This window comes from Macaca mulatta, chromosome 4 (genome assembly GCF_049350105.2).
Source record: "Macaca mulatta isolate MMU2019108-1 chromosome 4, T2T-MMU8v2.0, whole genome shotgun sequence".
NCBI classification, from domain to species: Eukaryota; Metazoa; Chordata; class Mammalia; order Primates; family Cercopithecidae; genus Macaca; species Macaca mulatta.
This window is the reverse complement of record NC_133409.1, coordinates 79,066,814-79,081,361: the sequence shown is the minus strand read 5'-3', so window position 1 is coordinate 79,081,361 and position 14,548 is coordinate 79,066,814. Positions and strand designations below refer to the sequence as shown.

General features: G+C 38.7%; 1 protein-coding gene across 1 annotated transcript in view; it reads left to right on the top strand.

Moving 5' to 3' along the window:
• QRSL1 (glutaminyl-tRNA amidotransferase subunit QRSL1) overlaps positions 1 to 879 on the top strand; it is a 35,630-nt gene extending 34,751 nt beyond the window's left edge. Inside the window, exon 11 of the mRNA NM_001257501.1 lies at positions 601 to 879. Within this exon, the coding sequence (NP_001244430.1) occupies positions 601 to 821 (221 nt within the window). The 3' untranslated portion in view covers positions 822 to 879. The remainder of the gene's footprint in view (positions 1 to 600) is intronic.
• Positions 880 to 14,548: the final 13,669 nt, after the last annotated feature.

Genomic DNA, 14,548 nt, shown 5'->3' with positions numbered 1-14,548 from the left:
TTCTGGGATTTTGTAATTTCTCTGCCCAAACCCGGAATTAAAACTACCCTGAGCTAATTTCTCATCTAATAGATTGCCAAAAATTCAAAAACCGAACAACACAATCTGTTTGCAAGGCTATAGGTGGAAGTTCAAAATGGTACAACTTCTTTGCAGGGAAATTTTGCAATATCTAATTACATATGCATTTGTCCTTTGATGAAGCAATCTCCTCTTCATCTAAGAAAATTTCAAAAATACCAAAAAAATACATACACAAGGTAATTCTCTGGGGCATTGTATAAAATAGCTAAATATTGAAAACAATCTAAATACTCAATCATAGAAGACTGGTTTACTCAATTATGGTGAAACCAAGTAATGGAGTACTATACAGCAATAAGAAATGAATGAAGAAGGTTTCTGTGAACTGATACAGAATGATTTCCAAGATATATTTTTAAGTAAACAAAACAGTTCAAAAGCATTATATAGCATAATATTTTTAGCTGTTTTTTAAACCTTAGCCTGTATTGTACTTATTAGCACCGAAAAGTGGAAGAGGTCTCTGCTAATTAGAATGGAGAATTAATCACCTACTGGGTTTCCTTCTTTTCCCAGGATTGCCAGCAGTGAGTATCCCTGTTGCACTCTCAAACCAAGGGTTGCCAATAGGACTGCAGTTTATTGGACGTGCGTTTTGTGACCAGCAGCTTCTTACAGTAGCCAAATGGTTTGAAAAACAAGTACAGTTTCCTGTTATTCAACTTCAAGAACTCATGGATGATTGTTCAGCAGTCCTTGAAAATGAAAAGTCAGCCTCTGTCTCTCTAAAACAGTAAACATATCTTACAAATTAAAATGACTCTTAGGCCGGGTGCGGTGGCTCACACCTGTAATCCCAGCACTTTGGGAGGCCGAGGCGAGCAGATCATGAGGTCAGAAGATCGAGAACAGCCTGGTCAACATGGTGAAACCCCGTCTCTACTAAAAATACAAAAATTAGCCGGGCTTAGTGGCGGGCGTCTGTAGTCCCAGCTACTCGCAGGAGAATCACTTGAACCCTGGAGGCGGAGGTTGCAGTGAGCCGAGATCATGCCACTGCACTCCAGCCTGGATGACAAAGCAAGACTGTGTCTCAAAATAAATAAAATAAAATGAAATGACATTCAGAGATTCTAATATCTAGAGTCAAATGGTCTTGCTCAATTCCTGTAATTAGGTTTCTTGTTAATACAGTCATTCCATGGAATTACTTTTTTAAATTCCTGTGACAATTAATAAATAATGTGTCAGCATTTAATAAGCATCCACTAAGTGTACAATACTTCTACAATAACACAAGACATCTGTCCCTCAAAAACAATGCATTCTGCCATAATGTTCATTATAAAGAGTTTACAGTAAAAATAAGATTAGGGATAAACTTTTCAAAAAGTGTATATCTGTGTAACTAAAGCACTAACAAAAACAAAAACATGAATAATCTTCTAGAGGTAACCTGGATAGCCTAGGCAGGCAACTTATCATGTGGTGAAGGCCGCCTCAGGGGTTGTTAAAAATGCATAGAAACAATTGAGTGGGATTATTGGCTTCTGAGTGCTGAGCAAAGCAGGTGGAAGAGGAACTCTGAGCACAGGAGGAAATGCAACCAGTCAGGGCCCAGAATCATGCAAATCTCAGGGGTATGCCTCTGGGGAGGAGCCCCAGGTGCAGGCACTCCTTTTATTTCCCTAAGAAAGAGCTGAAATGACTGAGAACTTTCCTTTCCTCCTTAGAGTTACAATTTTACTTCTGCTATTCCAGAGCCCATACCTAGAAGCCAGAATAACTCCATGTTACACTGAGTTCATGCTCCTATTTACTGATCACAAATGAGCTCATTGATGTCACAGAAACGTTTATTGTAACCTATAACAGACCATCACAGATTGGAAACTTGGAAGATAGCAGAGCATGGTATTAGGGAAAAAAGTTCCAAAACACAAGTAACATACACTGAAAAACGTGCAGATAATTTGTTGATGATGCCAAAGGGGATGCGCATGGCAAGATCTTGCCTTACCCCAGATTCTCTATATCTCACGGTTTCCTTTTCCTCTTGACTGTCTTTACAAGTGTTTTTTTTATTTGGGCCCCTCGAGCCCAGAGAGGTATTAATGGAGATCTGTATTCAATATTTGACAAAATCTAATGGAAACCATCCATTTACTCATGATAAGGCTTCATCGTTGGATTTCTGTGTCTTCACTAGAACACCATTGTCATTTCATATTGATCGAGTATTTTAATCCAGCACTTACATATTGTTGATAAATAAAAATAGCTGAATTGTTACTTAATAAATTCACTTTGTTTAGAAGGAAAAAATTCTTTTCTAAATATGACATTCATGAAGAGAAAATAATGAGTCAGAATCATCTGCAGAACCACTGGAATGTTTCATCGTCACCTGTTAGTTTTCATAAACAGTTTTCTGTCCTCTCTGAGATCCTCCCGCTCCCAAATAACCGGATTAACTTTACATAAAACGTTTATGTACCAGGCTCAATAATACTCATAAATTTTGACACTGAATCCCTGAAAGAGGAAGAAATCCATAAGAGAGAAAATTGCATTACTTTATAGCAAGAGGAAACCATTTTAAGTTTCTTAATTTCTCAGACACCACAACATCCTAGATGGAGGAAACCATTTTAGTTGAAGGAGCAAAATATGATGTCAAAAGCAAGTACATAAACAAACCATTGCCCCAATCTGTTTTTATGTAATGAATTTTTTTAAAAAAAGAGAGAGAGATGGGCTCTCCCTATGTTGCCCAGGCTAGTCTCAAACTCCTGGGCTCAAGCGATCTGCCTCCCTCAGCCTCCCAAAGTGCTGAGATTTCAGATGTGAGCCACCACACCTGGCCAAAATAATATTCAATATTATATATTCAATATTTAATATTCAATATGCAGTGTTATTCCATATTATTTCAAATACTATTCTCTTGTTCCTGTATCTCTACATGAGCTGCACTAATAATTTGAATCTGGAAATTAAAAAGTGAAACATTTACCATTCTCATATACTGATACCCAACTAGCATGAAATGATACCTAATTTGTTTTTCTTTCCTCTTCATTTTTACTCTTAATCTAGTAGGTCTCATTTTGCCAAGTCACTGTCTGGGAATTTAAGTGACAAATGCTTTCTTTGTCTCAGCTAATTAAACTCTAAAATTATTAGCAACAGAACTTCCAGAACAGAGTGTTTTTGAAAGGTGAAGATGTCTACACGTGTAAGATGAGTTCCTTGATAAGACCTGAAAGACCAAACCAAACAAACCAAAGCAAAAGTTTGAATGAACGCATGTCAGAGTGAAAAAATGATGTGATCATAAAACATGGTGCCCTGCCACCACAGAGAGCCAAAGGAGCGAGTGGGAAAACTAGTGTTCCATAATAGCCCACAATTAGCGTTACCAAGAAAAGCACTTGAAACCCAGGAGGCAGAATGTTCCCTTTGAGTGGCTGACACCAGGTCCTCTGTGATGACATCAAACTGGGCTGTTTAAAAAAGATGGTGTGGTGTAGAAGAGGAGGAGTGTACAAAATGACGAAAAAGTGCTTATTCCTATTAGGAAATACCTGCACCTCCTAATGTAAATAAGTAACTTTAGGATTTTAAACAGAATCTGAAGGATAGTGAAAAGAAATAAGTAGGTACTAATAAGTAGACCTCGGGATTCAGCAAGCTGTGTGCCATACCTTATTCAATTCAAAGCCAGGGAGTAAAATAATGGAATTTTTAAAATATCTCTTATTATAAATTTTCATTAACTACTTTAAATCGCCCTCCCTTTCTTTCTTTTTCTTTTATTTTTATTTATTTATTTATTTATTTTGAGACAGCGTCTTGCCCTCACCCAGGCTGGAGTGCAGTGGCACAGTCTTCTCACTGCAGCCTTGACCTCCTGGGTCCAGGCAATCCTCCCACCTCAGTCTCCCAAGTGTGGCACCACCAGGCCCAGCTAATTTTTAAAATTTTTGTAGAGTCAGGGTCCTGCCATGTTGCCCAGGCTGGTCCTGAACTCCTGGGCGCAAGCCATCTGCCCACCTTGGCCTCCCAAAGTGCTGGGATGACAGGAGTGAGCCACCGTTCCCAGCCTCCCTCCCTTTCTTCAAACATCTGGTTATCTGTACCAAGGCACAAGCCTAGGAAAAAACATATCCATTGTATTTAGAAGGACCCAGAGGAAGTTTAAAATAGAAGGCTTTCCTCTGTTATTTCATAACTTAAGCAATGTGTACACTAGAACATAAACCTGAAAATTTAATAAAGGCAAATAACACGAAAAAAAAAAACACAGGCAACATTAAGTAAAAGTAATTATTACAGGATTTCAGAGGAGCTTTTTTATTTATTTTTCTTTGTACTTCAATAGAATTTAAACCCAAAAATATTTTAGGCAGTTTATTAAAAATATATTATTACAATTGTATAAAAGTAAATAGTTGAAATCTATGAAGTGATAATAAAAGTGGGGAAGAATAATAAAACCAGAAATAAATTAAAAACAAAAAATGCTTATCAGGGTATCTATATAGATGCTTAATGTTGGATAGTATATGATATGGTGGGAAATTAACTTTTGTAGTGGGGTAAGGCCACCAGATTTAAAAATCAGACAAACCTGAACTGAATCTTGTTGCTGCCATTTCTGAGCCGTGTAATTTGTCTTGAGTTTCAGTATCCTGACCTGTAAAATAGGGATAATAACCACTCCATGGGGTGGTCAGAGGGATTAAATTTAAGTGACACGCTAAAAGCACCTAGCATACCTGACAGAATAAGCACGCAATATTTTGTAGCTATAAATAAATGCATGCAATCATGAATTTAAGTCATTTTCTTATAGAGGCCTCACAGTAAACTCTTGTAGAGGCCACAATTTGGCATGTGGCCAAATTATAATTTACTGAAAGCTTATGCTAGAGACCAGCTATATACTTCCCTGATGATCTGGCTTCCTCTGAGAATAGAGTTTAAAATATCTAGAAGAACTGATAGATTTTTTTTTTTTTTTTTGAGATGGAGTCTTACTCTGTTGCCAGGCTGGAGTGCAGTGGCAGCGATCTGGGCTCACTGCAACCTCTGCCTCCCGGGCTCAAGCGATTCTCCTGCCTTAGCTTCCGAGTAGTTGGGACTGCAGGCACGCACCACCATGCCCAGCTAATTTTTGTATTTTTGGTAGACACGGGGTTTCATTATGTTGGCCAGGATGGTCTCAATCTCCTGACCTCGTGATCCACCCACCTTGGCGTCCCAAAGTGCTGGGATTACAGCCGTGCGTCACCTGCGCCCGGCCACTAGACTTCGTATTTAAACAGCAGTTTCCAGAGGCTTGGAGAGATGGCTCATGCCCATAATCCCAGCACTTTAGAAGGCCGATGTAGGCGGATCACTTGAGTCCAGGAGTTTGAGACCAGCCTGGGCAACGTGGTGAAACCCCGTCTCTACTAAAAATACAGAAAATGAGCTGGGCGTGGCGGTGCAGGTGTGTTCAGGATCGCTTGAGCCTGGGAGGTGGAGGTTACAATGAGCCGTGATCGCGCCACTGCACCTCAGCCTGAGCCAAAAAGTGAGACCTTGTCTCAAAAAAATTAAAATAAGCAATTTCCTTGAGTTTTTGATAAGGAATTGGCCATTCCAGTGATCGAAAATCTGAAAGTCTTCATGATGTGTGAACCAAATGAAGAACAGGTCTAACAGCTCTTTAAAGAATAAAGGTTCCGGGCCGGGCGCGGTGGCTCTCGCCTGTAATTCCAGCACTTTGAGAGGCTAAGGCGGGCAGATCACGAGGTCAGGAGATCGAGACCATCCTGGCTAACACGGTGAAACCTCGTCTCTACTAAAAATACAAAAAATTAGCCGGAGTGGTAGCGGGCGCCTGTAGTCCCAGCTACTCCGGAGGCTGAGCCAGGAGAATGGCGTGAACCCGGGAGGCAGAGGTTGGAGGAAGGCGGAGGTTGCAGTGAGCCGAGATCACGCCACTGCACTCCAGCCTAGGCGATAGAGCTAGACTCCGTCTCAAACAAAACAAAACAAAACAAAAAAAGAATGAAGGTTCCCCCAAAATGGCCACCCATATTCCTATGGGGAAAGTGTTTTTGACATAACCAAATTCTTCCTCATAAAAAGCAGTTCCATTCTAACATATACACATAATTCAGGCTCCAAAATAACTGTATCCTCAGTGCAATTCCTTTAACATGGGAAAAAATTTTAAGGTAAATGGTACCAACAGCCAATTAGTACATTCCTCAGGGAAAATAAGTTAATGAAGGACCCATGAGGCATCTAATTGTAAGCAATTTCACTGCTTGGTGAATCTTCCATAGTAAGTTAGTTGCAAAATGGACCTGCAGGTCAATGAATAATATGATAAAATCGGTGGCAGATATCTGCCAAAATGATAATCGGCAATTTTACCATAGTTCACTTAGCAGGGCCAATTGTCTATAGAGGCCAGTCATAGTTTAGAATACTTATCTTTCTGTTATCTATGATAGGGGTGTATACATCTAAATTACCCAAAACTGCTTTTAAGTAATAAACATACAAACTAAAAGGAAGTGAGGCTGGAATTCAGAGTTTGAAGACTTAGAATAACCAAGGATATTCTAATTCTAATACGGTACTCTATCAGAACAGTTCTATAGACAAGCATGTAAGAAAAAATATATTTTTTTTCAAATTATGTGCAAATTATCTTCTTAGCGATAGCACTTCATTTCTCTGTGGAAATGGCCACTAGGATACCGGTAATTGGTGCAGAATTAAGATGGTGCTAATGGTAAAAGAAGTGAAGCACTATGAAGTGAAAATTAGAAGAACGTAGACCTTAATTGGATTAGAGGATAGGGGAGAATGGAGGGAAAAAAAATTATTTTTATCCTATGAAATGTTCACAGCTGGAAGAATGGTATTACCATTCATATTAAATAAAAAGGGAAAGCAACAATAATTTGTAGGGGCTGGAGAATTCTACAGGCAAATGAGAGGCCTAACAGGCAGAGGAAAAAGAGGCAACTAAGTAAGATGGAGTTTTGGGAGTCAGAGCATAAATAATGAAGTCTTTATATTTGGTTCCTTTTTTTCCCGTGTTTTATTATTTTATTATTCTGCACCAATTACCTGTTATCCTAGTGGCCATTTCCACGGAGAAATGAAGCGCTACCACTAAGAAGATAATTTGTGCATAATTTAAAAAGAAATAGATTTTTCTTACATGCTTGTCTATAGAACGGTTCTGATAGAGTACTGTATTAGAATTAGAATATCCTTGGTTATTCTAAGTCTTCAAACTGAATTCCAGCCTCACTTCCTTTTAGTTTGTACGTTAATGACTTGAAACCAGTTTTGGATAATTTAGATGCATATACCCCTATCATGCATATATACAGCAGTGAACACCCACATACCCACCACCTATTTTAACAGGTTTTCTTTTTCTAATTACAAAGGTAATGCATGTTCTCTGTAAGAAAGGAGAAAAAGAAAAGCACTATAAGAGAAAAAAAAAATCACTTGTCACCTCACCATCTGGTATGTATATTGTTAAAATCTTTAGACAAAATAAATATGTTGGAGTTCATCTAAGCAAAAAATGATTCATGAATCAAGAGCATTTGGTTCTCAGAAGAGGTTCTGAGAACTCTAAGTAGTAGCATGAGCAGTGAGCTTTTATAGGCTGAATACAGAAGCGAAGTAGAGAAATCATCTGATTGGCTACAGCTAGATATTTTCCTTACTGGGGCGTGGTATGATGAGCCATTTGCCTTATTTGGGTATGGTCTGATGAGAGGTCCCTAACCATATAACCAGTTGGTTGGTTGGCTGTTTGTGATTGACTGAGGCTTTGTTTTTGTTTTTGTTTTTGTTTTGAGGCTGAGTTTTGTCTCTTGTTGCCCAGGCTGAAGTGCAGTGGCACTATCTCGGCTCACCACAACCTCTGCCTCCCAGGTTCAAGAGATTCTTCTGCCTCAGCCTCCTGAGTAGCTGGGACTACAGGCACCTGCCACTACACTCAGCTAATTTTTCTACGTTTGGTAGAGATAGGGTTTCACCATGTTGGCCAGGCTGGTCTTGAACTCCTGACCTCAGGTGATCTGCCCACCTCGGCCTCCCAAAGTGCTGGGATTACAGGCATGAGCCACTGCGTCTGGCCTTTTTTTATTATTATTATTATTTATTTAAATTAAATCAGTTACAAGAAATGTTTGCAAGTTAAGTTCCTGTGTGCTTACTTAAGAGCTCTGGGTACAGAAGCAATCCCATGAAAATGGTTTCCTCCTGCTTGTTTTGCTTAAATAATATGTATATGCTTATGTAATTATATGTATTTTATTAATAAAATTGGTGTGGCTGGGTGCTGTGGCTCACGCCTGTAATCCAACACTTTGGGAGGCCAACGCGGGTGGATCACAAGGTCAGGAGTTTGAGACCAGCCTGGCCAAGATGGTGAAACTCTGTCTCTACTAAAAATATAAAAATTAGCCAGGCTAATTTTTTTACAGTGGCGGATGCCTGTAATCCCAACTACTCAGGAAACTGAGGCAGGAGAATCTCTTGAACCGGGAGGCAGAGGTTGCAGTGAGCCAAGATCACGCCACTGCACTCCAGCCTGGGCAACAGAGCAAGACTCCATCTCAACAGCAACAACAACAAAATTGGTGTTATACTTCACACAGTTATGCAGGCATCACCACTTGATTCCAGAACTTTCTCATTATTTCAACAAAGAAACTCTGTACCTATTAATAATCACTCACCATTCCACTCCTTCCACCTCCTGGCAACCACAAATTTACTTTCTGTCTCTGGATTTGCCTGTTCTGGACATTTCATACAAATGGAATCATATAGTATGTGACCTTTTGCATCAGGCTTCTTTACTCAGTACAATGTTTTCAAGGTCTATCTACGTTGGAGCATTTATCAATATTTCATTGCTTTTTATGACTAATATTCTGATGGGTAGATACATTACATTTTGTTAACTCATCATTAATTGATGAACATTTGGGTTGTTCCCACTTTGTTGCCATTATGAATAATGCTGCTATGAGCGTTCATGTACAAGTGTTTCTGTGAACATATTTTCATTTTGCATGGATATATACATAGGTGTGGGATTGCTGGGTGCTATGGCGAGAATGTATCCCCCAAAAATTCATGTTAGAAAGTTGGTCCCCAACACAGCAGTGTTGAGAGGTGGGACGTGAGTAAGTCATGAGAATTCTGCCCTCATGAATAGATTAATTCACTCATAGATTAGTGGATTAATGGGTTAGTTATCACGAGAGTGGATCTGTTATAAAAACCTGTTTGGTCCTCTCACCATGTGATGCCCTGTCCCTCCTCAGCACTCTATGGAGAGTCCTCACTGGCAAAAAGACCCTCACCAGATGTGATCCCTCAATCTTGGACTTCCCAGCCTCTAGAATTATAAAAAATAAATTTCTTTTCTTTGTAAATTACCCAGTGTGTGGTATTCAGTTACAGCCACAGAAACAGACTGAATCATAGGTAACTGTTTAACTTTTTGAGGAACTGCCAAACTCTTTTCCAAGGTGGCTGCACCATTTTACATTCCCACCAGCAATGCATGAGGGTTTCAGTTTCTTTACATCCTTGCCAACAATTTTTGTTTTTTCTTTTTGATTATTGCCATCTCAGTGGGTGTGAAGTGTATTTCATTGTGGTTTTGATTTGCACTTCTCTAATGACTAATAATATTGAGTATATTTTCATGTGTTTACTGGTCATTTATATATATTCTTTGGAGGAGAAACTTCTCTTCAAATCCTTTGCTCATTTTGAATAGAGTTATACGTCTTTTTTGCTGTTGAGTTTAAAAGGTTTTTAAAGAAACACATATTTTAGATACAAGCCCCTTATCAGGTATATGATTTATAATTGTTTTCTCCCATTCCGTGAGTTGCCTTTTCACTTTCTTAATGCTTTTCTTAGGAGCAGGAAAGTGTTCCTTTTTTGTATTATTATTTTTTTGCCACACACGTCAGGGGAAAAGTTTTTCAGTTTAATGAAGTCCAATTTATCTGTTTTTACTTTTGTGACTGTTGCCTTTGATATCATATATCACATTTATCTGTAATAATTGTCAGCAAATGATACGAGGAAAGGTCCTAACTTTTATTAAAAATACCACATAACCCAGTACCTGTCCACACTATTATTCTAGTCTAAATGCTTCTGTGTACTCAGGTCTGATTTGGGGCCATTGTTGAAGCTTTGTTGGTTTTTCTTAAGGTGAGCCCAAAGTAGCCTGATTATAACATTCAAAAGAAACAGTGATACCTACAGTTTTGCTATTGCCCTACCTTTGTATAAACAAGTATCTTGCAGTCTAAAGCATGTATTCAATGTCTGTTAAATTGAATTAAATTGAAACCAGTTTTAGGGAGGAGAAATGTGAATAATCATAGAGTAGCCAACACTGTGATCCAGCCTTGTTCACACTGTTTCCATTTCTGTTGAGGTCATCTCTGTTCTGAGCCAAAACTGCTCTTTCAACACTTTTTTTTTTTTTTTTTTTTTTTTGAGACAGAGTCTCACTCTGTCACTCAGGCTGGACTGCCGTGGCGTGATCTCGGCTCACTGTAACCTTTGCCGCCCGGATTCAAGCAATTCTCCTGCCTCAGCCTCCCGAGTAGCTGGGATTACAGGCACCTGCCTCTGTGCCTGGCTAATTTTCTTTTGTGTTTTTAGTAGAGACGGGGTTTCACCAACTTAGCCAGGCTGGTCTTGAACTCCTAGCCTCGTGATCCACCCGCCTCAGCCTCCGAAAGTGCTGGGATTACAGGCGTGAGCCACCATGCCCAGCCTCAACACATTTTCAATACAATCATGGTAATCATTAGTTTTGTTTGTCAAATATTTCCAGTTCTCTCCAGTTTCAGACCCTCCTGTGGTTAGGTGGGATCTCGTGTTTAGTTCCAGCCAATGCATCATAAGTAGAAGTGCTATGTGTCTGGGCCAGAGTTTGCTAGGTTGATATCTTCTAGGGTTTTCTTCTCCCTCCAGCAATGTTCAAAATGGTGGCTGCTCTATCAGCCCAAGCCACTGAGTGACTAAGTGTCAGAGAGCTCTGTCAACCTCATGGATGGGTAGCACAAGCAAAAAATAAAACTTTTTAAAATTTTGTTGTTTTAAGCTGCTGAATTTTGGGGCTAACATGGCCCATCCTGAGCAGGCTACCAGTCACTGTCTTTCTGACTTCTCTTCATTCACTGATCTGCTTTTCAAACCAACCCAATAGTACCATTGATAGTTGTTTTTTGTTTGTTGTTGTTGTTGTTGTTGTTTAAATAAACATAGAAATTTAAACATAGAAATTGACCTTTCTGGCCTTAAAGCTTGAAACTTATATTTGTTTTATCTGAGTCCCTTTCTCAGGAACCACCTTCAGGCCTCTCAAAAAAAAGTTTCAAAGAACTGAAACTCTCCAGATCACCATATCCAGACAATGAGATTCCAGACCCCTCAGGACCCCTCATTCATTGTGATTGTTTCCTTGCCCCTCCCTAGTGCCTATTTTCTTACACACTGTTACATTTCTTCCCTGCTATATAAACCCTTAGCTGGTAGGGTAGATGGATTTTAGACTCAGCTCCCACTTCCTTGGCTGCTGCACCCAATTAAAGCCTTCCTCATTGGCAGGACTCATTGTTTCAGTCATTGGCTTTCTGTGTGGCAAGCAGCAGGACCAAACCCCTGGTTTTTCAGTAACACTTTCTTGAATGAGAGGTAAAGGGTTTCAGGTAGAACATGAAGAAATTGACTTGGAAATGATTTCACAGTTGCATCCTCAGTCACTCTTCTCATATGCATGACAACTTCAACTACATTTTGGGAAAGCCCACCATCCATATATAGATGTTGTGTGCTCCAGAAGTGCCTGAGTGCCCAAAAAAGTGAAATGCCTGGGAAATTAACATTTCCATAAAAGGTAAAAGAAACATGTACTTAGTTACACTGAATAGGTAACAATTTACAGAGAAAAAGACAGTCTATGTTATGGGGCAAAACCTTCAACACAGTCCAGAAAGATCACTATAAAGAAATGTGAGATTAAGTCACTGAATTTGATAGTTATTTATCATTTTCAATCCATTCCATGGCCTTTTATGTTTCTATTTCATGGACTTTCACAAAAGCCTTGACATTCATGTGGTGTCCATTTCCCATATATGCTGAACTTTGAGGCCTCCGCAAACTGGTATAAGCTTTATAAGAAATTAATATTGTGTACATAAAATTTGACAAATTACTGTCTTAAAAACAAAACAACAACAACAAAAACAGTGTCCCACTCTGTCACCCAGACTAGAGAGTGCAGTGGTACAATCTCAGCCCACAGCAACCTCTGCCTCCTGGGCTCAAGTGATCCTCCCACCTCAGCCTCCCAAGTAGCTGGGACTACAGGCACATGCCACTGCGCCTGGCTAATTTTTTTTTTTTTTTGTATTTTTCGTAGAGATATATATATATATATATATATATATTTTGCCATATTGCCTAGGCTGGTCTCAAATTCCTGGACTCAGGTGATCTGCCTGTCTCAGCCTCCTGAATTGCTGGAATTACAGGTGTGACACCGCACCTGGCCAAGTTGCTGTCTTGACGTGGAACTTTTATAATACTAAGGCTTAATAATCATGACTCAGATGTTATTAGAGAAAGAGAAATAATTAGCATAACATATCAAAGAGTTTCAATGTACATTGGGTTATTTTTTGTTTTTGTTTTGACTAGATGATTAATTAAGGCTACTACAAAATTGACTTTGAAATCAGTCTATAAGCTAAATTGCACTGCACCATTATAGGCAGGTGACTTAAACATTAGTTGAAACTATCACTTTTATTTGTATCATGTGCTATTTTTTATGAAAACTTTCACAGTGGCCAAAGACAAATGTAGTTTCAAAATATCCCAGACCAGATCATGATGTTGTATCAATGTTTGATCAAATGTCTATACCATATCTAAAGAGTAAACATGAATCAAAAAGAAAAATAATACTAAAATATTTACATATAGATCACTTGTTATCTTCTTTGTCTGAAATCCACATCTTCTCTTCCACCTTTCATCACAAATGCACACACACCACTTCTGTTGTCAATGCACCACTGCTTCCATAAAACTAAAAGAAAAAAATAAATAGAAGTTATATTAATTGGAAGGAGAGAGGTAAAATGATCACCTCTGATTATACAGTTGCATACCTGGAAAACCCAAGAGAATCAACTAAAAAGATATCACAAATAATAGAAGACTTGAATAAGGTGAGTGGGTACAAAACTAGTGTTCAGAAACCAGTAGCCTTTTCTATATACAAACAGATCTGTTGGAACTGCACTGTGCAACACAGTAGCCGATAGCCTCATGTAGCAATTTAAATTAACTTAAAATCTGGTTCATTAATGACACTAGCCACATATCAAATCCTTAATAGTCGCTTGAAATTTGGGGATAAATACACATTCTGGAACTATTTTCCACAGACCACATTGGATAAGTATTAAAAGTCTGGAAATATTTGGAAAAAGAATAATCATGAGAAACAGCCCTATCAGATATTTAAAACACATTTTAAGGCCATAATAACTAAAATGTCTGCACTTACAAATACAAACAAAACAATAGAAATTTACTCTAACACATATACAAAGTTTGCTTACAAAGGGTGGCCTTTCAGCCCAGGCATAGTGGTTCACACCTGTAATCCCAGCACTTTGGGAAGCTGAGGCAGGTGGATTGCCTGAGGTCCAGAGTTCAAGACCAGCCTGGACAACATGATGAAATTCAATCTCTACTAAAAATACAAAAATTAGCCAGGTGCGGTGGTACACACCTGTAGTCCCAGCTACTCAGGAGGCTGAGGCAGGAGAATCCCTTGAACCAGGAGGTAGAGGTTGCAGTGAACCGAGATCATGTCACTGCACTCCAGCCTGGGTGACAGAATGAGACTCCGTCTCAAAAAAAAAAAGAATGTCTTTCAAATCAGTAGTAAAAGATTAATGATTCCATAAATCATGTTAGGATAACTTGGTGGCTATCTAGAAAAGAATAAATTTGTATCCCTATTTCACTTCTTACTCCAAAATAAATTTCAGCATAGCAAAGATTTAAACATAAGATGAAACTATATTACAGCATTGCTTCATATAGCAAAAGATTGGAAGCAATCTAAATGTCCTTTAATGGTTAAATACAGTATGATATATCCATTCCATGTAAGATGATTCTTCCATTGGAAAAGAAAATTAGTAGCTTTATTATTGTAGAAGAGTATATGTAGTAAGCTGCCGTGTGTGTAGAATCTATGTAGAGGCTTGTCCATGTAGGGAATACAGGAAATTAGTTTCCTCTAGAGGGGAAAACTAAGTAGCTTTGGGATGGGGGGAAGGAGACTTGGTTTTTACTGATGACTCTTTTGCACCATTGAATCTGTACTACATATATATAAATATATATATATACACACACACAC